This window comes from Acomys russatus, chromosome 24 (assembly GCF_903995435.1).
Source record: "Acomys russatus chromosome 24, mAcoRus1.1, whole genome shotgun sequence".
Lineage (NCBI taxonomy): Eukaryota > Metazoa > Chordata > Mammalia > Rodentia > Muridae > Acomys > Acomys russatus.
This window is the reverse complement of record NC_067160.1, coordinates 16505384-16531287: the sequence shown is the minus strand read 5'-3', so window position 1 is coordinate 16531287 and position 25904 is coordinate 16505384. Positions and strand designations below refer to the sequence as shown.

Sequence of the window (25904 nt, the reverse complement as noted above, 5' to 3'; positions counted from 1 at the left end):
ACCTCACATCCTCACAGCCTGTCTTTAGCACAGGCCTGGGGTAATATTGGCTGCTTGAGATACTGAGATGACTTGAAGCTGACTCACACAGAACTCAAAGCCAGAGGAAGTGAAGTCTGTGTCACTTCCTGACTGTGAGTGGGTTAAGAATGGGCTCACTGGGAGTCATTCAAGTTGGTGAAGTAACTTCACATTCTAATGTTTATAAGCTGACATCACAGGTGACATGGTTTAAGGGAAAGGGTGAAATATGTTCCTAAGAATTAATAAGCCAGCATTCAGGAGGCAGGAAGATCAGAAGCCCAAGATTAGTGTTGGCTACACAAGGAGTGTGGGGCCAGCCCGGCCCACAGGGGAACTTATAAACACAGCAACAAGTATTAGAATCAATGCAGCACAGGGGCACACACCTGAAGTCTCAGCACTTAGAAGATGAAAATCCAGGCTAGCACAGGCAACATGGCAAGACCTACTCTCAACTGCCAGTCCCTCCTCTGCAAAAGAGAGAAAAGGGAGTGAACAAACAAGCTTGCAGCTTAATAAGTACAGACCTTGTTTTACTCCTCATTCCCTTCCTCAGTTTCAGCTATTATTACGGAAGAAAATTGTCATAGATGTTAACCATAAAACGTGTACTTTCTTAGGTAGTAGTGGCCTACAGGTGATGAGACTCTGGAGCCATTTGTTTCTGCTTCCTTCCGGATGCCTTCCCACCTAGTGCCCTTGCAAACATCTTCTTCTGCCTTTCTGTACGTAAGAGACGTGATGACCGAGTCTTCCTGATGGCTGGAAGGTGCAGCATGGGCTTCTTTCCCACCCTGCAGCAATTGCTCACTCTTGATGATGGTATAAGTTAGCTTGAGTTTTTGCGTCATCTGCTTTGGATTTCAAAGAAATGTCTTCAGCTATTTCTTTGAAAGTTTGGACTTACTCTCCTTTGGCATGTTCACAGTGTATGTAAGTTTTGAACAGCCCTTGGCCTGTGCCAGGCATGTTGAGATCATTGGGAGGTTCTAACAATTGGCAAGAAGCCAGTAGTAGGGTTCAAACTTTGACGCTGATAGGCCTGAGTGACTCACTCGGGTGTTGTGGAGTTCTATAGTTTCTCCGTCTGGAATCGCTCACTGAGTCCTTCCCAGGTGACCGCACAGCCAATGGCAGCTACCTTGACATTTAAGCTTCCTCACAGGATGGAAGTGCCACCAAAGGTTTTGCCACCAAAAACCTTTATTTTAAAATGAATTTACTCATGTATTTACTTATTTGTGTGTATGTATGTGTGAGTGAGTGTGTGTGTACACGCACACATGGGTGCATACCACAACAGGTATGTGGAGATCAGAGGACATCATATAAAAGCCTGAAGGAAGAACACTCACCGACTGCTGGAGGGTGTAGGCGGGGTTAGGTAGTGGAATGGGGGAATCTTGTTTCTCACTCTACTATCCCTCTATTGGTGATTTGTTATATAGTAAAATGGAATCATGAAATACACATAAACATAAAAAATTTCTACAAGAATAAGTTTGAACATATGAGACTCAGTTTAAGGCAAAAAGCCACTTTGACTAGGATAGAGGTGTGATGCTGAGGGACCAGATACAGGCACGAGCCTAACTATTTAACTCTATTAATGGCCTTCACTAATTGCAATCAGAACGGCAGCTTCATGGGTGTAGTTAATACTCTCCCAACAGTCTGACTGCACTCAGATGTCTTGTGCTACTGCTTTTATGAGTAAATAAGAAGATTCCCTTCCGAACACTTTCTGAGGTACTTAACCTTATGTTAACTCTAACGATGGCTCGTAATTTCATCATCTATCTTCCTCCCTATGGCCCCTCCTCCTGTAACATCCTACTCCTTTGCAAACTGCTGTATGGCCCCTCTGCGCAGGACCTGCCTCAGAACTCACAGCCCCCAGAGTCCCAGCTTAATGATCCTGTCCTTGTGTAGGCGCCTCTCTTCACACCCTTGCTGAATGTGTTCCCTGTGTTTGACAGCTTCATTTTGCACCTTCCTGAGGGTTGCCTGCTAATTGGTTTCTGTCATTTTTTTTTTCTGCCTATGTGTTCACTTAATTCATCTCTCGAAGTAATAGACTCTTCACGAACACAAAACAGTGGAATATGTAGATGTAGAAGAAAGAAATGTCTTAACTTGAGACCCGACTCTTTCACTTTTTCTGGATGTTTTTTTGAAGGAGAAGGGGAGTTTTTAGGGTTTTGTTTTCATGTGGTTTTTCTTTCTTTTGGGTATTTTCTCAAAAAGTGAGAGAGAACTAACGTGTAGTTGGGTGAGCTGGGAAGTTGGGGAGACCTAGGAGAAAGCAGACAGGGAAAACATGATCAAAGTCTAGTGTGCAGATATTTTTCAATAAAAAAATAACTAATAAGAAAAGAACCCAATTGAAAAGTGAGGCATGGAAGTGAACAGACAGGGTTTCACTGTGTAGCCAAGGTTGGCCTCAAACTCAGCATCTAAGTGCTGGGACTATAGTCATATTACCATCATCCCAGCTGAAAAAATTTTTGAAAGCTGTATTTTCCCACCTGTGAAAGTAGAGAAATGCTTATTTTACTGGATTTGGCAGGGATGGGGTGGGGTGGGGTGACCTTCAAAGTGAGTCATTTAGCTGGAGCTCCAGGGACCAAGAATTCCGTGTGACTCATTTTGGTCTTCCCTTTCTGTCTCCAGGAGTGTGTATAATGTGCTGACATCAGCTGTGGTAACAACGGGGCTTACCTCGTTTGTTTATAATTGTTGGATCCTGTGGTAGTTTGTATTGATTGTCAGTTGGCTGGGTATAAAGTCATCTCTAGGCATATCTTTGAGGGATTATCTTGACCAAGTCGACCCCCTCCCCCCCATGGGCACTACCATCACCACCACCTGTGGGCAGCATCATCCCCTAGGCTGGTGTCCTGGGCTGTATAGAAAGAAGAAAGCAAGATGAGCACCAGAAACTGTTCTTCTCTGCTTCCTGACTGGGAACACGGTGAGACTAGCTGCTTCTCACTCCTCCTGTCAGGGTTTCCTCGCCTCGATGGACTCTTGTCCCTCAAACTGGGAGCCCAAATAGGCCCTCCCCGCCATAAGCTGCTTTTGTCAGCCATTTTGTTGCAGGAAGAAGACTGGTAACAAATACACATCTGTTCAAGGATGTTCGGATATTTGGGCTTCTAAAGTGGAGACCGAGGATGATACTGTCCAGTTGAACTCAAGTCGGCATTCCTCCATGCAGCATCACCCTGCTCACTGTGGATAGTTGACTTGGACTATGCTTTCACCCGAGAGGGCTATTCCATGTTTTTCTAGTTATTATTTGGGGGTCAAGTTATATTCCTGGCACTATTTCTTACTTATAGCATATATGTGTTTATTCACGTAGAAACTTATTCATCAAAAAAAAAATTATAGAATACTGGGTCTGGCTCAGTGGTTAAGGGTATGGGCCGCTCTTCCACAGGACCTGGGTTCAATTTCCAGTACCTACATTGTGGCTCACAAATGACTATACTTCTGGTACCAAGAGATCTGATACCCTCTTCCGACCTCTGAGGCACCAGCACATATGTGGTGCCAATACATACAGGGAGGCAAACCATCCATAAACATAAAAGTAAATAAATTGGATCTGCAAAGAAACTCGAGCGAGGACACAAAAAGGCCAAGTGTGTACATTATAAGGAAATTCTAGCCACTGGATACCGGTTGGACTACAGAGGATGACATGGGGGGAAGGAGGAAAACCCAGAGGCTCCTGGATTAGCATGGGGTGGGATGATGAATGGCTGGTGTGGTTTGTGAAAGAGGGACTCAGAAGCAGAACAGAGAGACCATGGTGCTTGATGGATGCATTAGGTCTCTGTTATTGTCACAGCAAATTACCCTGAACTTCGAGGCTTAAAACAATCCAAATTTATTATCTCACAGTCCTGTGGCTTGGAAATCTGATGTGACTCCACTGGGCTACAACCACGCAGTCAGCAGGGCTGTGTACTTTTCCTAAGGCTTGGGGAGAAATTTTCCTTCTCGCTCACTCAGGTTAGAAGCATCATTCAGTTCCCTGTGTGTATAGAACTAGGGGTCCCTCTTTTTTCTGAGTAACAGTTGGGGCAAAGCTCCACGTTGCAGGGGCTGCCTGCACTCCTGGCTTCATGGCCTACCTGATCTGTCTTCAAAGGCAGCAGGAGAGAGTTGGGTTTCTTTCACACTGACTCTCTCTACATCTTGGTGTGTGTGTGTGTGTGTGTGTGTGTGTGTGTGTGTGTGTGTGTGCGTGCGTGTGGGTGTGAATACATGTGTGAGTGTGCACATAGAGGCCAGAGATCAACCTCATGTAGGTTTAGTGCTGTCTGTGACCATGGGACTATCGTTATAGGAATTTAGTTTCAGCTTTAAACCTCAGGCATCAAGGCAGGCAAAGGTCAAACTGTTGTTTTCCTTCAGGTTCATCTCCATCTTGCCCTGCATTGAAGTGACTATAAACTTTATCTAAGGGAGATCTGGTTATTCTGCACTGTGAGCCTGCTAGCCCCCCAGTCACACACCAGCGTGCCCCAGCACACAGGATGCACAAGGGGGAGGAAAAGGGTAGTGTGTCTCCTCTAGACACACTGCTAGTCTCTGACTAGACTTTCTGGAAATGACATGGAACCTTCTAGACACACTGCTAGTCTCTGACTAGACTTTCTGGAAATGACATGGAACCTTCTAGACACACCGCTAGTCTCTGACTAGACTTTCTGGAAATGATATGGAACCATTTGACTTGTACATCATTGGCCAGAATTCAGTCATGTGACCTCATTCAGCATCATGATGCCCAGGAAACTGTGGTCTTTGTTATGGTAGCAATGCCAGAAGAAGAGCCTATGAGATGGGAAGAGAATGGATATTGAGAGATGTGCTACAATCACATTATCTGAAACATTTTCTGTCTCTGGTTCTTTCAGCTTTCCATTCCTCTGTCCCTTGAAGCTAGCAGTGTTCTGCTTTGGGAAGCAGCCAGTATTCAAGCAAAAGCAAAGATCAGATATGATGGACTTTAAATGTACAGTCATGACTTGGGGGTTTGGGAGGGTTCTTTTATTTACTGAACTCAATTTGTCCACCAGTCCTTATTTCTACTAATGGCCAGGAGTAAGGCCAGTTCAGCTCTGGAGTGTGTGTGTGTGTGTGTGTGTGTGTGTGTGTATGTGTGTGTGTGTGTGTGTGTGTGTGTACACAAGGGGGAATTTCATGTGCCCATGCACACTCATGTGGAAGTCAAAGAAAGATGTCTGGTGTTTTCCTCTACTGCCTTATACTTTGTTTTCTGAGACAGAGTCTTTCACTGAAGTGGACTCTCACCATTTCAGCTAGGCTGACTGCTCAGTAAGCTCTGATGATGTGCCTGACCCCACTACCCCAGTTCCAATACAGGGGTAATGCACACATGTAAGCTACACCTTACTTTTATGGGGGGTGCTAGCAATTCAAATGCAGGCTCTCTTAGTTGTATAGCAAGCACCCCCTGAGCCAAAGCCTCAGCCCCACTTCTGTTTTAGACATGAATCTCCTTTTTTGTTGTTGTTTTGTTTGTCGAGACAGGTCTCTCTGTGTAGCCCTGACTGTCCTGGACTCGCTTTGTAGACCAGGCTGGCCTCGAACTCACAGGGACCTGCCTGCCTCTGCCTCCTGAGTGCTAGGATTAAAGACATGCGCCACCACCACCCAGCACAAATCTCCTTTACGAACTATTAGTAAAACTCAAGTCGCCAGTTTTCCCCCTTTGCTGTTTTCTCACCAAGAGGTGGTCTAGTGAGCTCCTTACCTAAGGACTTCCCTGTTAAGCTCTGTTCTCATGGACCTACTGTGGTCAAGCACTGGCTATGGCTGCCTTCCTCTGGGAACCTCCTGGAAGCTGGGACACTGTTTGGAGGCTTTCAGTTCCTCCCCTGCTTATTACAGAGGTCGGCACGTAGGAAACAGTTAAAATGTGACTGATGCAATCATGAGTATGCTTCAGATGCGTCACATAATTAATTCAAATGGCACCATAATGATCTGAAAGCCTTGCATAATTAAAAGTCTATTTCTCTAAGGCCCCCCTAGCATTCTGCTTATAGCTTTCTTACAGCACCCATAATCCTCTGCTCTCAGATACAATGGTTGGTGTGTTTGTCTGGCTGCTCATTAGAGTGTCTGTTCTTGAAGGATGCCTCTGCTCTGTGTGCCTCTCCCTAGTGCTAAGGTCGGGAGAAAGTCCCCTTGAATCAGGGAAAACAGGATCACTGGAGGAGAGGCTGGGTCTCTGTGAGTTCTCAGGAGTGAATGCTTCCTACCTGGGATGGAGCAGAGACGAGTTTTGCCCCCAGATGTTTAGAAGGGCTCCCACAAACACCAGCTGACATTTTACCCTTTACTGAACCTCAGTTCACTTTAATAATAATAATAAAAGACATTGCTTTTTTTTTTTCCTTCAGAAATCCTCCACCCACTTTGCTGCACCCTGAAAAATGGTGTGAGGAATTTAACCACTTCGTTTCACAGTGAGTATCTCTTCCTCTGCAAACTGCCTATGCAGCAAGGCCTTGACCTGCGATCCCAGAAACCCAGGCTGTGGAACCTGCTCGGGGCTAGCTGCGCCTGCTAGCATCTTAGGACGCAGGGGTTGGTCTGGTAAATACTTTAAAGAGCTTCTGCCGAATCTGAGGAACAAAGGTTTTCAGTTGGCTCAACTGTTATCAGTCCTCATTATCACACGGGTCACGAGCATCTGCAAAGCTCCTCTGTAGAAGATGCCTATCTATAGCTGATGTCTACTTTGGGAGCAGACACACAGAAAAATGCAGTCTTTGCAGGTGTGGCAGCTGGGTCACTGGGCTTTGCTCTAGGATCTCTAGTGCAGGAGTCAGACTTCAGTTTCCAAGATGGGGGCAAAAGGAGGATCTTTGGGCTACAGCATCAAGATGAGGTGTCCTAGCCAACACTAAAGCTATGAAGAACAAGAGGGTCAATGGTGTGAGGCCCCTGGTGGGGAGTCAGCCACCAACCAGGTCGGGCTTACTGAGACTAAGACAATAGAAGCAGCAAAGAGACCAAAGAGTGACTCAATGCAGAGATCATGGGTTTGGGGCCTGGGCCTGGGAGAGGGCCCCACTGGCACCAAATCCATGGAAGATGTTCATTCAGCTTGAGGAGGCCCAGAAATCCCAAGTGAGGACTCAGTAAGTGATGGAGTGAGAACCATCTGTTACAAGCCACCCTCAGATTTTAGAGCTGGGAATAGATGTCCTGACCCCTGGTATTCCAAACAAGAGCTTCGGAGATATGGGAGGAGAAAGTAAATGACCAAAGTTTCTGAAAAATATGATGAAGAGGAGGAAAACACATATTTTTTTTTTATTTATGGTTATGTGCAGTCTTATCTTCCATAGAGAGTTATGGTAACAAATCAAACAGGATGATCCTCCATAATCACGGTCTAGAGCTACAATCTCCACCCATAATCCCTAAATCCAATAAGCCCTGAAAATAGAAGTTATTTTGTAGTTGCATCATCCAGCAGCAAAACTGGATCTTATGTGAACTGATGTGGGGACAACACGTGTCCTGAACTGATGAGGAGTTATTTATAGTCATTATCTTTCCTAGTGTGAATATTCATGTGTTTCAGATATATTCTTACTTGATGATAGTGTCCTGCCCCGGATCCTTCTGCAATGTTATATAATGTGTAGCAAATGCACCAGTTCAGCTGTCTAAATTTTGATCAAATTTAGAATTCTAAACATGTTTGACCTCAAAGGAGTTTGTACAAGGGCTTGAGTTTGTATTTCATTTCCATTTCAAATGCAACAGAACTCAGGGTCCCGATAATTGTTTGTTCATCTAATCCCTGCTGGACCTGTGTCCTGTCCCTCGGGACAGAAGAGCAGGGAGAAAGCTTAGAGAAAACTACCAAGGGACATGGTGCTGGAAGGTGACTGTGAAGCTTGGGGCCAAGGGAAGACTCAGAGAAAGCTAATATGCGAGGTAGTGTTGGAGGGTGAAGTCTGGAGCCAAGGCTACAGGGCAGATCCTTGCCCCTTAGCGCAGCTTTGTCATTTATACCTTAACTGTCAGAGTGACCCACTACAGATATTCACAAAGTGGACAGCACTAGTGTAGGAGCTGAGAAAGGACCACTTCCTGAGACGTGGGAACCACAGGAAAAGATGGAAGTAACTGAAGAGCCAAAGACATTCTAGTAGCATGTGACCATGTATCAGAGCAACACACACACACACACACACACACACACACACACACACACACACACAGAGAGAGAGAGAGAGAGAGAGAGACAGACAGACAGACAGAGAGACAGAAGAGAGAAAGAGACAGAGAAAGACAGAGACAGACAGAGGAGAGAGAGACAGAGACAGAGAGACAGAGAGAGGGGAGAGAGAGAGAGAGAGAGAGAGAGAGAGAGAGAGAGAGAGAGACAGACAGACAGACAGACAGACAGACAGACAGATGGGAGTCTGGATCCAAAGAATTTCCCTTTCACTCCTTTGCTGCACAGATAACCTTGATCAACCTTCTCTGAAGCTGGTCTAGAAAAATCCATCACATACTCACAGATACACCTTTCCATTCCACCATGCTGCAAAGATGTGATTTGACTCCCAAGTTGGGCTTAAGTGTCTTTTTTTTTTTTTTTTCCCAAGAGTATGGTTATATTCTTGAACCAGCACAGGGTTGCTTCCAGGAATTCAAGGATAAGGAACACAGCTGACGGCAAGGGAAAACTGTTAAGCTTGTGTTTGCTACAGAATATCTCCCTAGTCTTCATGTTTCTGTCCAACAAATCCCACGGGATGTCAGTTCCAATCTGGCTACGTTTTCTAACTTTGGTGTTTCCAGTTGTACTCATCCTAAGATACCTTAGGCCTTGGAAGTTCTGGAACACTGGAAGGGAGGGCAAACACAGACAACAGTGTCTTGGAGTGTGGTGGTTTGGATAAAAATGGCCCTTATAGGCTCGTGTAGGGAGTGGCACTGTTAGGAGGTGTGGCCTAGAAGGAATAGGCGTAGCCTTGTTGGAGGAAGTATCACTGGGGGGGGGGGGGGAGTGGGAGGTGGGCTTCCAGGTCTCAAATGCTCAAGCCAGGCCCAGTGTGACTGTTTTCTCCTGAGGTCTGGGAATCCAGATGTAGACAGAACTCTCAGCTCCTCCTCCAGCACCGTGTCTGCCTGCATGCTGCCATGCTTCCCACCATGATGATAATAGACTAGACCTCTGAACCTGAAAGCCATGCCCAATTTATAAGAGTTGCTGTGGTCATGTTGTCTCTTCACAGCAATAAAACCCTAACTAAGACAAACACAGAAAACAGTGCCTTTGAGAATACATGTATCAGGAGCAAAGAAAAAAAAAAAGTACACCTTAATGAAAACACAGAGGGCAAGACCCTAACACGTTCTAATGAGCCAGGAAGGCAGATGCAAATTGGGTGATTATGTGCTCTATCATTAATTCGAGATATGGAAATATGTTATCAACCCTCCACAAACACACCCAATCTTTGGTACTGAGGATCTAACCTAAGACCTCAGGCATGCTGGGAAAAGTTTTCTACCTCTGAGCCATATCAGCCATGCTGGCTGGAACTCACTCTGAAACCTAAGCAGGTCTTGAATTTGTGATCTTCCTGTCTCAGCCTTCCAAGTAGCTGGCATTATAGGTCTGTGCCACCAGACCCAGTGAGCTCTCTTTTTTAATGTATTGCCTTATTTTCTCATTAGTTAAAATACCATATGTGGTCCCAATTTCTTTCCGACCACACACGGCCAATCCTGTTTTCTTCATGCATCTTAGATTCATAAGCCATGGACTCTCCTTCTATGCTCTTTTTAGTAATAGATCGGAACACTGAAGACTGATTGTTACATTCCACATCTTGGGAGACTGTGATGGTTAATTAGCTTTCACTGTCGGCCTTGCATAACCTAAAGGCATCTGGGAAGACAGTCTCAAGGAGGGGTTGGCTACATTTGGTTGGCTTACTGTAGGCTTAGCTGTGGGGGATTGTCTTAATTGTTACGGGAAGACCCTGTCGACTGTGTGCCGCACCATTCCCTAGGCAAGGGTCCTGAGCTCTCTTAGAGTGGAGAAATCAAAGTGAGCACAAGCAAGCGAGTGAGCAAGCATGCGTGTTCCCATTTTCTCTCTGCTCTTGGCTGTGGATAGGCTGTGACTAGCTGATTCAAGCTCCCACTGCTGTGAACATCCCACAGCGATGGACTATCTCCTGGTTGTTAGGACAGAATAAACCATTTACACACACACACACACACACACACACACACACACACACACACACACACACTGCCACACACACATTGCTTAGCAACAGAAATGAAACAGAATCCTGCCTGCCATTTTCAAATAGTGCCTGCCCCTCACCCCATAACGGGATCTCACATATCTCAGGCTGTCTTCAAAGGTGGATATGGAGCCAGTGATGGCCTTGGCTTTCTTATCCTTCTGCCCGTACTTAATGAGTACAGGGATCTCAGACATGTACTACCATGCCCAGTTCATCTGAGTGCTGGGCACCCTCGCCAACTCTCCTGTATTCCCTAGCCTTGCCCTTTGATTCTGTAGATGAGACTGACTGCTCTGGCCTGCCATTATTCAGCTACCAAATGTGGTATGACCAAACATGATTTCATTAGACTTATTCAAATCTGCTGTTCACTGTAAACAATGACACACTCTGAATTTGAAATGTCTATTTAGAGAGCATTGGTTTGCTTTTATACTTACTGTCTCATACTGAGAAAAACGAATGGGGAATTCACACCTTCCAACTATAAGCTTTTCATCATCAGAGGTACTAGTTGGGAAAGACAATATATGGGAGTTTTAGAAAATTGCTTTAAAGCGAAATCATTCAGATAATGGATTCAGTTCCCTTTATAGAACAAGCCACGGGGTATCGTATGAAAATAACTGCCTAGATTTTTTTTTTCTAAAAATAAACAAGAGTAGAAATATCTTCTTTTTTTATTTGCTTTTTTGAGACAGGGTTTCTCTGTGTAACCTTGGCTGTTCTGGATTCACTTCGTAGACCAGGCTGGCCTCAAACTCACAGAGATCTTCCTGCCTCGGCCTCCCCAACTTAGAAATATCTTCTTTAAAAAGATTTTATGTTTTTATTATGTGTGTGTGTGTGTGTGTTTCCTGTACATGAGTGCAGGTGCCCTTGGAGGCCAGAAGAGGATGTCAGAGCAGTTGTGAGCTGCCTGGCATGGATGCTAGGAACTGAACTCTGGTCCTCTGCAAGAGCTGTGTGCATCTTACCCTCCACACCACTTCTTTAGCCTGCCTAGAAATGCCTAATTCTGTTGTTTGCTTTTTGAGACAGGGTTTCTCTGTTTATCTCTGGCTGTCCTAGAACTTGCTCTGTCTACCAGGCTGGCCTCAAACTTAGAGACCTACCTGCCTCTATCTCCTGTGATTGAAGATGTGTGCCACTACTGCCCAGCTTAGGTTACATTTCTCTCTCTCTCTCTCTCTCTCTCTCTCTCTCTCTCTCTCTCTCTCTCTCTCTCAGATTTATTTAGCTGTGTATTTTATGTATATGGATGTTTTGTTTCCACATCAGAAGAGGGAATTGGATCCCACGGGACTGCAGATAGTTATAGATGGTTGTGAGTCACCATGTGGTTGCTGGGAATTGAACTCAGGACCTCTGGAAGAGCAGCCAGTGCTCTTAACTGCTGAGCCACAGCTTTAACAGTCTTTGGTACCCTGTTGCCATGTGATACCTCCGAACCAAAATGGACTCATCATTGAGGATCTTAATGTGCTGGTTACTTTTCTCATTGCTGTAATGAGCTATCTGCCGGAAGCAACTTAAAGGAGGCCTCCTTCCGTGTGGAGGGAGCTTGCAGCAAGCAGTCTCTCATTACACGGTTCCTGTCAAGAAGCAGGGAATGCTCAGCCTGAGATGGGGCTGGCTAAAATCCTCAAGGTCCAGACACCAGACACCCAGCTCCTCCAGTGAGGCCCCACCCTCAAAAGGCTCCACAGCCTTCCCCAAAAGTACCATTGGCTGCACATGAAGCTTTCAAAACACATGACCCGTGGGACACACTGTGTATATAAGCCATAAGTGCCACTGGAACTGCTCACCAGAGGACCAGGGGAGGGTATGCCTCTGACCTGCTGCAGGAATGCTGAGATATGGCTCAGTGTTTTCCAGATTTGTTTCCAGCCTCCTTATTTGGAGACAGCAGGGAGAAAGAAAGAAAGAAAGAAAGAAAGAAAGAAAGAAAGAAAGAAAGAAAAATTCAAGGCCTAAAAGCCTAAAATCCTATTAGCAAACCTGTCTTGAAGTTAAAAAGAGAAAGAAAAGGAAGGCCCCATCACCCTGGTTGTTTCCGAACCTTGGTTGTTAGTGATAATTGACTCATTTATATGAGTTAGTCACACATTTGTCAAAGCATGCCTCCTGACAGCTTAGTTATGATAAATTAAACACAGTACTCACATAAATTCTGCACTGCTCTTTATCCATATGCTGGGACCCTGCCTGATTTTTTTTTTTTTTTTTTTTGTCGTCACCGCTATAATAAGTGGCTGGCTTTGCCGGGATTTCATTATCAGTCCCTTTCCCCTTTGGCTACAGCTATTTGCATAACAAGTCTATCTGGTTCAAGTACCTGCCAGACTCCTACTTTGCTAAGAGGCTCCCTGCAGAAGTAGCCTTTTGATAAGATAACGGTAATTTTTATTTTTATTTTTTTTATTTGCTAACTTCACTTTGGTCCCCAGAGAAGCCTCCTGGTCCCCTTCAGTTCAACCTAATTTAAGGCCTTTGGTCTAAATGGTAAAGACGCTTTCCTAACCTACTGGAGTTTGTGAACTATGTGCTTTTTCATTTTTGTCTCTCAAACTTTTAAGGTTTCATTAGGAATTAGCTTCAGAATAGTCAGAATATGAATGGCTTTGGAGCCAATCAGTGAGACAATAAAGATGGATTTGCTTTTGCCAAGAGCAAGTCCACCATGAGAATTCTGGCTGCTCAGCCCCGAAGTTAATGATGACACTGTTATGTGATCACCCCTACAAACTGCTGTTTTGGGGTGGTTGCTCTGGCAGCATAGGAAAGAAAAGTATTGTCTCTCCCTCATCCATTCCAAGAGTCATGGCTGGCACCTCTCTGACAAAAGGAAGGTTAATAAGAGAAAAGCCCAACATATGTTTCTAACGTAAGCATCATGTGACTTTCAGCCGAGGAAAAGGGGGTCAGACCTAGTGGGGATAAATGGGCCACTCAGCAAGATCTATCTGTTCCCCGGTCCTCCCTAACCTCTCAATATAATGTTCCCTTTCCCAGGTGTGGTGCAAGACACCCATCACTTGAGGGCTTTTAATAGGGAAACTTACAAGCGTCCTCCTTAAATTCTAAACAGTTGCTGTGTTTGGGGGAGTGTTTCTGGTCCCCTAGTCATGGCTAACCTGTAAGCCACTACTTTCCTCGACTGAGCGCCATACCTGCTCCTTCAGGAGCAGAGCAAGGCCACTGTGACCTTTGTTCCCATGACTTCGCACATTGGTAATTTTAATGAAAACGAGTATCAGTATTTATTTAGCCAACAATTAGCTAGTGTGGCTTCTTGAGTTAATTAGCATCTCTTGAACTACAAGGGAGCTAGTGGGTTACTGAAAACTCATGGAAAAGGTCAGTTACTCTGAATTAAAAGCTAACAAACTCTCCTCTGCCCGTGTATTGATCCGTAGACTTATAAAAGAACCCTGACTTGTTTCTGATTTCTAAAAATTGGGACTGTCCCCCTTCATGAGAAGGCTAAAGTTATGAGTTTCAAGGTTATACTTCCAAGAAGTATCTAATTTAGATTACTCCATAGGTATTGTGCCTCCCTGGCAAGTTTGCATAATTATCGCTGTATGACTGTATCATATGGCCACATTTTGTTGGGAAGGAAGATAAGAAACGGTCACTGGGTTGGGCAGCAGTGGGCCCAGGTCATGGCCACTGTCTCTAAATAAAGGGAAGAGCACACAAAGAGACAACCATTTGGTGTCATCCTCTGGGTAGGGGAGGTGCATGATCACAGGCAGCCAGAGCAACAGCCAGCCACGTTAAGGCTGAGTGTCACCAGCAGCTGCTAAGAGTCTGGGAGGAGGAGGAGGAGGAATAGTGGGATCCACACCGAGGCATCAGCCCAGAAGAGGGCCTGAGGTGGAGAAGCTGATCTGGAAGAGATGGAAAATAATGGGCCACTGGTAGAGACAGTGGAGTGGCTGTGTGGATGTCCCTCCCGGGCTTCTTCCCAAGAGCTGTGACATGTGACATTCTCCTGTGTGCTGTCCCAAAGGCCCCTTCCACAGTGAGGCTTCCACAGACTAGGGGAGGAGGGTCAGAAAGAAAGCTGGCCCTGGGTCACTTAAAGCTGTAATTAGAAAAAGAAATGCAGGCCCATGTGACCAATCCGACATTTTTCCAGCTGGTAGATTTTGGACAGGATAAAAGGAGCAGATATAGCTGATTGGCTGTGTGTGCACGTGTGCATATGCCTGTGCCTGCGCCTGTGTGGATTTATCATTTACAATTATAGCTTTAAATAAAATCAGTTGCCAGGCATTATGTCCTATTTTCGATGTTTCCTATTGCCTTCCTGGCATTTTAATTCAGAATTTCCAAAGATTATCAGATGCATGATACTTAGCTGCCATTAACTGAGTTAATGGGTGAGGAAAATCATAGTTGGAGGGGTTTTTTTTGTTGTTGTTATTGTTGTTATTAAGACAAGGTCTTGTTATATAGCACAGGTTGCCTGGAAATTAAGATCCTCCTGCCTCATAGCCTCTTAAAATCTAGGATTGCAGATGTATGCCATTATGACCAGCATAATTTGATTTTGGATTGAAAGGGTATTTATTTAGTTCAAAATATTTTCATTTAATAATAGATACTTTAATGAAATAACAGGAATTCCACCACAGAAGCTTAAATCACCAGGGCTGGAACAGTGCTCTGCACACTTGCTTTTGTCACTCAGGCTGTGATTTGAACTGTATCCCTCAAAATCCACAGGGCTTAATCCTCAGGATCTAGATATGATTTTATATGGAAACAAGGCTTTTGCAGATGAAATTAGCTAAGATGAAGGCATATGAGGCAGGGTGGGTCCTAACCTGATATCATTGGTGTCAGAGAAAGAGAGAGGGTGGGGGATTTGGATATTGGATTAGTCAGGGTTCCCTAGAGTAACAGAGCTTACGTGTCTTGGTCAATGTTCTATTGCTGTGAAGAGATACCATGATGCCAGCAACTCTTCTAAAAGAAAGCCTTTGATTGGGGCTGGCTCACAGTTCAGAGGTTTAGTCCATTATCATCATGGTGGGGAGCATGGCAGCATGCAGGCAGACATGGTGCTGGAGAAGTTGAGAGTTCTATATTGGATTGGCAGGCAGCAGAAAAAGAAAGATTGGCATGGGCTTCTGCCACCTCAAAGCACACTCTCAATGGCCTACACGGCCAAGCCTCTTAATCCTTTCAGATAGTGTCTCTCCCTGGTGACCAAGTGTTCAAATCTATGAGCCTACAAATCCATTCTTTTTTCAAACCACCATAGGTGCAGACACAGAGACAACACACATGCAGCCTGGATTCAGGCTATCGCACTAAGGGGCTGTCAGAAGCTAGGAGAGAGGCCCATGGGACAATAAACATCTGCTGTTTAAGTCACTGAGTTTGTGATTCAGCTTATAGCAGCCCCAGGAAATAATATTCCCTCTGACTGCATGGTTATAGGGCTATAAGTGATCTGAGATTCCAAGCAAGGATAGCAGTGTTCACCCACCTGCCACAAGGAGTAAACGTCAAGGCCTGGTCCTGTGCCACATAGATGTAGTGGATTTTCCTTTCTTCCCTCGTTTCTTCTCTTACTTCCTTTCACTTTATTTTCTATGTATGTATGTATGTATGTATGTATGTATGTATGTATGTATATCCATTATTGAAGATTTTAAAAAATATTTATTTATTTATTTTGTATATACTGTTCTGCCTGAATATACACCTGAAGGCCAGAAGAGGGCATCAGATCACATTATAGATGGTTGGGAGCCACCATGTGGTTGCTGGGAAGTGAACTCAGGACCTCTGGAAGAACAGTCAGTGCTCTTAACCTCTGAGCCGTCTCTCCAGCCCCCTCGTGAGGATATTTTTAAGGATTAACATATATCCACTGTTAAATCCTCCCTCTCAGACACACTGCACAATAGTGAAAGTGGGAAATTTCTCTAACTGTCAATGATTTGTGGACCTTGATAGAGGGTTGGGCATTAAGCTGGCTTGGCCACATAAGCCGCTCTAAGAGGAACACGTTATCGTAGAGAGAGATGGCAAACTTGGCATCACCTTGCACCAAGTACTGACCAAGAGATCACTTTCACTAACTGTGTTGAGAAGAAACATCACTATGGTCTCTAGCAATGTAGGCCCGACCTATTGTCATTCAGTGATATCTGCTATGGGCTTGTTGTTGCTTAATCTTTGTGGTAATAGAGAGAGCTTATATTTCTTTTTAATTATGACTAAATTTTCTGCTATGTGAAAATCCTTCACAGCCAAACAAAAAAATATAGCAATCTTAATTTAACCAGAGAAAGCTAATTTGCCTTCATTTAGTAACTCCTGAAAGATTCATGAGAACTGAAGTAGAAATTATTAGGTAAATTTGAAGGCACCTGTGAGGGAGGTACAAATAACAATTTTTTTTTCAATAAGCTTCTCCCTGCCTCTCTGCCCCATGGTGACAAGAGATCAAACCCAAGGTCTCATACACACAGCCGCTCTAACCACTGAGAAACACACTGGGCCTTACAGTAAGCCTCAGTTAAAGCTGACTGTCAGGCACTCTGTGTCTGCGAGGTGGGATGCACCTTGCTTGTGTGATGTCACTGCACCCCCACTGCTGCTACACAAGAGGGTCACTACTCACACGGGGAGCCAAGCTTCTCAGCAGCTAAGTGATGGGCTTTGTGCCTCCCAGCTGAATCGTAACAGAGCTTAAATTCAAGCCCAAGTCTCTGTGATGGTCTGATACCTTTTCTTGGGATTAAGGTGCTAGGTATATGTGTGTGTGTGTGTAACACTGACTCTTTTAAACCAATTATTTTGTGTGCGTGCCTGTGCACATGCTTATGCTGTACACGTATGGAGGCCTATGTTCACATGCTAAAATCTGAATAGCAGAATCTAAGCAATTGCTGAGATGGATGAAAGTCTCCTTAATATTCTGCGTATAAAGCAAAAAGGCCCCCTGCGTCCCTTCATGGCACCACACTAGTAATTCTGTGTCATTCTAAATTTGTCTAGCAGTAGAGTGCGTGTCACCAGAAATGAACTCTAGGGTAAACTATGGGCTTGAGGCAATTATGATGTCTGCACTTAAGTTCATCAATTGTAATAAAGCACAACCCTGGCCAGGGATGGTGTCAGTGGGGGAGGCAGCAAGAGTACAGGAGCAGAGGGCAAGAGGACATGGAGGAAACCTCTGTGCCTTCCTTTCAAACTTGATGGGAACTCAAAAGTGCTCTAATAATGAAGTCTTTAGTAAGATAAAATGGAAAAAAAAAAAAAAAAAAAAAAAAAAAAAAAAAAAAGGAAGCAGGGGGAAAAAAAAGCTCCATGCGTGTTTCTTCTCTAACTGAAACCATATGGGGAATTTATTGGGAAATGGGAGTCGGTGGCATTCTGTTATTAGAGTATTTATCATACAGTTATGGAGGGGAGTAATTTACGATCCTTGCTGGCAAAGCCAGATCGATACGGAGATAAATGTCCTTGCCACATCGGAATTTATATCATCCACGTGATAATTGACCACCGTGTCATCTGTTCAATCATTCATCTCATTATCTGATGGAAAGAAGTGGAAGGCTAATGTGCAGGTGATTTATTGGGGCACAGTAGTGGGAAGCCGTTGGCCCAGCTCACCTGTCACCTGTCTTTGGCAGCACAGAGCTTAGCTGCCTACCTCCAGCTGCAGGCGCCCACAGAGAGAGCGGACAAGCTTGTCCCACGCGCGTAGGTATCTCCTGTTGAGATGACCTTCTGTTTTCTGCACTTGTGGATTCTAGTCTCTTTCTGCCCTGAGCGCAGCACTCTGCCTGGAGCAGAGGTGCTCAGGTAGGTGGCCTAGAGGGAGCTTTCATTGCCACTGGTTTTTGGTTACATTTTATGACATACTTGTTCCATATCACCTATTATTCATGCTCAGCATCAAGAGACATGGCTTGAAACTCAGAACATGCTACAGTGTGACAAAAGGCAACAGCATGATCTATAGGGACCAAAAATTAGCCAAATGAGAAAGGAGACCAGAAAGTTCACCACCGAGCAATCCATGCAGCGTTAGTTCCACAACAGGGGGGTTGAAAATGATTCCAGGAGCCCCCTCGGTTCTCTCAGGCCCCCTGGGAGCACTCACTGCCTGCAGTATCTGTGATTTGCCTTGTGAGGGTTAATCAGTGGGCCTATTATTCAGCAAATTAAAGGCTTGGCTGCCGGAGAGTTCCTTTCAGAAAGGATTAGGGTCTCTGATGAGGCTTTGAAGTAATGGATGGAGCCGTTCTGCTAATGGAGGAGGGCTAAGGACTCCCCAGACTCCCTGGCAGCCGGTGTGGTGTCTCTATTCAGTCCCTTGCCTAGAAGAGAAAAAAATATTTTCTCTTGCAAACCGTGTGATGCTTGTACAAGGCATTGGACTGGCACTCCAGCCGGTGGGGGGGGGGGGGCACTTCTTGTTGTTGGAATAGTGTGTATAAGAAGCTCTTCCTGGCTGCTGTGGGTGGCACTGCCCAGAGGGACAACTCTCTCTCCAAAGGGCAGCCACAGCAGTCAGTGGGGTCTTACGATTTATTGCCCTTTAGATGTTGGCTCGGAAGTTGGGCAGAAAGGCTAGCAGGTGACAGGCACAATGGTGGCGGCTTATATCCTCAGCACCGCTAAGCAAGGCAGCCAATAGCTGTGCAAAACCCCAATTAGCATAAAACATTGACAACTACCTATTATCTGACAGGACCAACCCCTACGCCCCACCCCCCGCCCCCAAACCCGGCTTTTCCACAGCAGTTAGGCTGTTATGGAAACCAGGCTGGTTCATTTCGCCCAATTTCATGTTTCTACCATCCATAATAGCCGTGGAGTTGGCAATCGGCCAGAGAAGTGTTTAGTCCACCTCCATCTTCACCAAAAGAGCATGCATTAAGAGGGGAGCGCAGAGTGTGGGCGCTGGCGCCACCGGCCCCCACTGCAGCTGTGGAGCCATCATTGCTCTCCCTGCTGAGCTCCCCACCCCCATATGCGTTATGTTCTGAAATGCTGGCTGGAGCCTCTGGGGGCAGCGTTTGTCCGACTGTTCTCAGACCCCGTTCGCAGTGGTGCCATGCTTTGGCCCTGTCACCCCAGCTCTCTCCGTTGGGACTCAGCCGTTCCTTTCTTTGAGCTGCTTCCTACCTGTGGGCTAAACTCTTTCTGGAATCTCCCTTTTGCCCTTTGCCAGGGTCTGGATGAGTGCTGGCATCTGCCTTTCCTCTACTCTGTTGATGCTAGCAGCTGAGCATTGCACTGCATGGGTTGGGATCCTGGGGCCCAAGCCTGAAAAGGCTTACCAACTCTCTGGTAGGGTTAGCCCCAGAGTAAGATCAGGGCCTCTGTGTTGGCCACCCAATACAGAGAAGGGTTTTTTTGTTTGTTTGTTTTTGTTTTTGTTTTACTAGAGGATATTTGTACTGGATGACTCCAAGTATGTACGCCCCAGGATTGGAGAGTGTTGTGAGAGACAGCTGTGTGGACTGTGTGGCAACGCCCAACACAGGGCTCCCTTGCACATTTCTGTGGAAAGCCAGACAAGCTTTTTCTTCAGTCTCACAACCAATGAGACTCACTACCAATGTCTCACTGTAATCCTGCGAGGAACTCGCCTGTTTGCGAAGCAGGAATCACACGTTGTATAAAATAGATGTTTGCCCTTTCATATTGTCTGCTAGGAGGCCCACAGTCAACTTTGTGTCCACCCATAACAAAGTCATTTAGTTGGTATTTTCATTTCTGTTTTTCTTACTGAATCACTCCATTGCTTTATTATTTTTCCTTGACTTATGTTATTTTTATGTTGTCTTTCATACATATCTTTATGTATTTAAGCACACATTTGTACTTACATTATTTCTGGAATGAGATAATGTATTAAAATTTGATTGTATGCCCTGCAAAGGAGAAGGCAACATGAAGGAACTGCTTTGAAACACAGTCTGGTATGTCTATAAAAGATAACTCAGAAGTTGTCATCATCCAACCCAGAAAGTCCACTTATATACCCAGAAGAAATGAAGACATGCAACCACGTACGAACCACATAAAACTATTTCCAACAAGCTGAAGATGGTAGCACATGACTTCACTCCTAGTACTTGGGAGGTAGAGGCAGGAGGATCACAACTAGAGGCTAGCCTGGGCTACATAGTGAATTAGATGTCAGCCTGGGCTTCATAGTGGGATCCTCGTCTTGATAGCCAGCCAAGTAACCAACCACATAAACAACAACATATATTTCTTACACCATTAGTTTATAACTGTTTAAAGTGGAAATAACCCAAAGCCTATCAGTTGAGAAATGAAGAAAATGTGATAGAGCCACACAATGGAAGATGGTTTTTAGTCAAAGGAATGAAATATTAAGGTACGCTGTGACTTGGAAGAACCCTAAAAGTGTGATAAGTGGAAGAAGCCAGGTGCACATATTGCATAGGCGCTCAGATGTGGCAAATCCATGGAGACAGAAAGTAAATTAGTGACTTCCTGGGACGGAGGCAGTTGGATGGTGAGTGACGGAGAGTGGTCCAGAGTTTCTTTTTGAGGGTGCTGAAGGCCTAATGCTGATTATAGTAATGGCCGCACACCTGTGAACACACTAAAGAGCTTCAGATTGTACATTCTGAGAGGTTAAGCTGTGTGGTTTGTAACTTATACCTCATTAAAGTTGTTATGAAGTCATTTTTCATGGGGCCAGATATGAAGGCATAGGTAAGGGGAATCTCTATGATTCCATACAGCCTAGTCTACGTAAGAGTTCCATGCTAGGTAGGGTTATACAGTGAGAGCTGTCTCAAACAAATAAATAAGAAAGAAAACGATAGATGTTGTCTTACACTTAATTTTGACTTAGTGCAGGTGTGTGCATTTGACGACGATCTAGCTTTTTGGCAAGATCTGCCCCTGGGTGTGGGACTGTGACTGTCCCAGGCCAGCAGGTTGGATGGCTAGTTCCCTGTATGTTATTTGGTCTGGTGTCCTGGTCCCCTAGACATGCTTGGTGGTGGAGCAGGAGCAGATGCTAAGCCTGAGAAACAGGGCTGGCCACTCAATGCTCCCTGCCGTGTCTTCAGTTCCTGGTGTCCTCCACCCTTGTTGTTTGAGTAAACAAGGAAGAGCGGCCAAGAGACTCAGCTGCAAGAATTGGGAAGGGGGGCAGTGGTCCAGAGTGGCATCCCCTGTGGCTGGGACAGGTCCCAAGGGAACAGTGAGAGCGAAACGGAGACTAGGGAACTGGGAAGGGTGAGGCTTGAAGGTCCTTTGGGAAGGGTTTCAGTGGATGGTGAAGGGAGAAGGTAGTTGTTTCTATTTTCACAGAGATCCAGCTGCTGGTCCATCTGTCAAATTTAAGTTTACTTAAGAATCTACTAGTGGCTACTTCTATGTTGTTAACCTGTCCTCAGTCTCCATAGCTACCAAACATCATCTATCTCTTCCTACATCGTTTGTTCAAGCCATGTCCTTTCTAAAAAGAGCCCCATTCTCACCACTGACTGACTGACTGACGGTCTACAGTGTTGTCAGTTTGTTTCCCAAAGCAAAGATCTAACCGCCATCTCCCAGAGGCAGAAAGCCCTGCAGGTCTTCTGGGCTCTGAAAGGTGGTTCCCAGCCAGAGGCTTACTGCCATCTGCCTTGCTCTGCAGTGTCCAGACTCCTGACCCTTGCCTTTGACATTCGTGGCCTCCCGAGGGGACTCCTGAACCCTTCACCTGACTGCCTCTCCTTTGTACTTCCTCCCAGTGCCCACTCTGTCTATTAAGAACGCCCCCTCTCGTGTGAAGCACTTGTCCCCCTCACGAGAGCTGACACATCTACCCTGCCCCTTGTTCCCAAATCCCTTGAAAGCAAATGTCCGACCCTAGGCACCTCTGCCCCCAGCATTTGCTGTGATGCCCTTCATGGAGAACACCTCACACACACGTTTATGAATAAACCACAGTGTCAGTCTCTACCAGCCCCTCGGCTATTTCATATGTGTGAGCCCGGTTTTATCCCAGATGCAAATGTCTCTTATGGAAACCCCTGCCCCATCCTGATTATTCCTAGGCAAGCATTTCGCCATCGCTGTGGAATTGGTTGTTGGTTTATTTTAGGGACTGCCTAAGTATTATTCACTCCTTGCCCTCATAGGTAAAATGCATACAAATGAGAATTATGGATTAAAGCCGGGGCAGGGTGGCAGGCAGGATCAAGGGAAAGAATACAATTCAGATGTCCCTGGGCGCTTAAGCCTACGATAAGAAGCCAACCATGACTGTTTGTCAAAATGGAAATTGATTTTTGAATCAAAGAAATGAACCAGACATTCGAAGACAAGAGTACCCAAAAGCTTGAGCTGGAAAACACTGAGGATCTTCGCTCTTTGCTAAATTGTCGGGCCCCAAACGTCCCTTTCCCCGCAAATGTTACAAATTCTGCTATAGGACATCTCCTATGAAATATAAATCCTGTCCTCAATAGAAGGAATCTAACAACAATGGAAAGCAACAAATTAATTACCTATCTGGCCAAACTCCTTGAATTAGGTCTGTACGATACTGGACCCAGTTTACTTAGGTGGGTAATTAACTAGGGACAGCAGGTTTTAACAACAAGGCAAAGTTGATGGGATAGCCCAGGGGTCTCCTCCGGAAGTTGGGTGCTGAGAATTTGGTCATAGGGAAATGTAGGGCCTCCTGGCAGGTGCTCCAAAAGTGTTCGGTTTGTCCTCAATACCCGACTTAAAGCATACCGGTATTTTTTAAAAATATGTCATGCTCAGCGAATAATGTGTTTCATCACTGACTATACTGTTTAAATGCTTCAACAGACTGTTTAGAAAGTGCTGCATTTATGTGGGCAAATGCTTCCAGAAGGCTTTGGTTAGGAAGGATGACTGACTGGAGCATCTATGACTGTGGAGGGGTTGGAATGTTGCAGGTCTACGGTTGTTACAAATTATCTTTTTGTTTTGTTTTGTTTTGTTTTGTTTCTGAGACAGGGTTTCTCTGTGTAACCCTGGTTGTCTTGGAACTTGCTCTGTAGACCAGGTTGAACTTGTACTCTGAGAGATTCACCTGTCTCTGCTTCCTGAGTGCTGAGAGTAAAGGCATGTGATATCACCATCCAGCTATCTTGAGGATTTTTGTTTGTTTGTTTGTTTGTTTTTGTTTTTGTTTTTGTTTTTAACAGCTATCATCTCCCTCTGTGTGTAACCTAACATCCTTGTGGCCCTCAGTGAAACCTTTTGGGATGTATTGACTTAGTAGACCACTGGGTCCCCTCAACCCCAAAGCTAATGTCATTGGATAGCATCTGAGGCTTACAAAAGAGACTCCCTCCACACCTTATTGCTTACCTGATGCCTCCCTCGATACATTTGAAAGGCATCTTGACTTATAATTTGTCTTTGTTTCATTACTATAAAACTTCATGAAACTATTACCACATTGGAATTCGGGATTTAGAGAAACTTGAGTCTGTGTTCTGGCCATGGTCACTCATATTTGGCTCCAGGAAAAAAAAAACAAAACACACAACATCTTTTTTCCCCCTTTGAGGGGAGAGCCATGTCTCTTAAAAAATTGGCAGCTTCTGGTCATCTTCTCCTGATTTGCATGTTTTCTGTGTCTCCACCTTGTAGAGTCAGCTGCCACATCTCCCTCCAGTGTCCCTGGGCTTCCTGGGCTGATTTTAGAAAATCATTCTTTAATTCTCACCTTAAGTAAAGACCTCTAAAGGAAGCCATGGTTGGCATCTGATGTTCTGGTCAAGTCTAGGGGATCTCTCCCCAATCCTGCCATTGCAAAGACCCAAGAGGCTTTGACAAGGGAGCTAGCTATAGGACACCTTAGCTGTACCAAACAGTAGTGATGATAGTTACTTTACTGTCCCTTGAGAGAGCAGTCCCAGGACCCAGCATTCTAAAGGCGAGCCCACCTCCTCTAGCCCATTGAACTAGAGGTTGCCATTTGAAAAGAGACTAACAACCTCGTGTGTTAGTTGCTATGGTGATGGAATGAAGTAATAGCTTGTGATTTTTAATGCCTTGACTGCATCACATCAGATGGCTCAGACAGTAAAGAACTCGCTGTGTGAGCATGAGGGCTTAAATTCATATTCCCAGCACCCACATAAATGTGGGGCACAGTGGTACATGCCCATAAGCCCAGTGCTGGAGAAATGGTAACAAGAGGACCTTTAGGCCTTGTTGGCCCTTCAGCCAGACTAGCTGAATAGATAAGCTCCAGGTTCAGTCAGGTCCCCCCCCCCCGCGCAAAATATGTCTGAGAGCAACTAAGGGAGACGCTGGACATTGACCTCTGGCCCCTGCATGCACACACAGGCATGTGCATTTGCACACACACATGCACATCACATGTCCACACAGCCATATACCATCTGTAGACACACAGCAAGGAAAAAACATCCATTTGACTGTAAAATGTTTTTTATAAAAACATAAGCGAAGCACTAAGCAACATGGTAGCTACAGAAAACCGGATACTGCCCTGAAAATGGCCTAAGTCCTAGAATACAAAAAGTGAGATATTTGGCTTAGGGAGATAGCTCAGTGACTAAAGATACTTGCTGTGTGAGCCTGGAGGCCCAAGTGTAATCCCTGGAACCCAAATAAAGATTTAAAGAGAGAACCAACTCCACAATGCTGCCCTCTGACCTCCACACAGGCACTGTGTCACATGCTCCAAGGCATGCATGTGCACGCGCATGCGCACATACATTTCCAGGCTGCTGCTCAGACCTCCCCCAGACTGATTCTACCTGTTATCTCTCTATGATATACTCTCCCAACAGGGGGAGAGGGCAGCCTATCCTTAGACAAGCAGTGTTTGAGGCTCTAAAATTTTTGTCAGCACATCTCCTGAACTAATTGCAGCCAGCAATTAGTATGGCTTTTTCTAATTATATAAATTTCCAAGGGACCAGAGCCATTAGAAAATGAAGGGGTCTCTGTGTTGGTGGCTTTTTCTCCAGCCACATCTCAGGGTGGTATTGTCTGCATGCTGCAGTTCTGCCCTTGTGAGGTCTCTACTCTGTCCGCTTCTATGAATGGATTGTCTCCAAGCACATTGCATATTCTTTACCTCTGGAGGTAAATCCTGCTGTGTGTGCTGTAGACTTGATGGATTGCCTTTAGACCACCCTGTTGGTTTCAGACCTGAGACAAGCCGCTGAGGTGCCTTTTTAACCAAAGCGAACCTGGCCTCCAGGTTCTCCCTACCTGTTACACAGAGTGGGTAGAATACCCCCCCCCCCCGCCCCGCGCACGGTGACTTCTCTGGCGCTGTTCTTTGGGACCTGCCAAGAGCTCCCCGCAATAATCCTGCATTTATAAACTCTAACCTGGCTTGAATTGGCTCATTTTGTTGGGAAGAAGAATGCTCATCATGTACGTTTTCTTTCCTCACCTCTTTACCTTGTTTGAGTCATCTGTAGAGGATGGAAGTTACTCTTCATCTTTCCGCCTTGGAGTTGAGGAGATGCAATGTTCTTCCTTTCTCTTTTCCGTGAT

The 25904-nt window shown here is 45.2% G+C and overlaps 1 protein-coding gene across 1 annotated transcript in view; it reads left to right on the top strand.

The window, feature by feature from the left end:
- The window catches only part of Myo3b (myosin IIIB), a 334536-nt gene that overhangs the window by 88851 nt on the left and 219781 nt on the right, over positions 1–25904 (top strand). The window contains exon 7 of the mRNA XM_051166432.1: positions 6471–6536. Coding sequence (XP_051022389.1) covers positions 6471–6536 — 66 coding nt within the window. The remainder of the gene's footprint in view (positions 1–6470; positions 6537–25904) is intronic.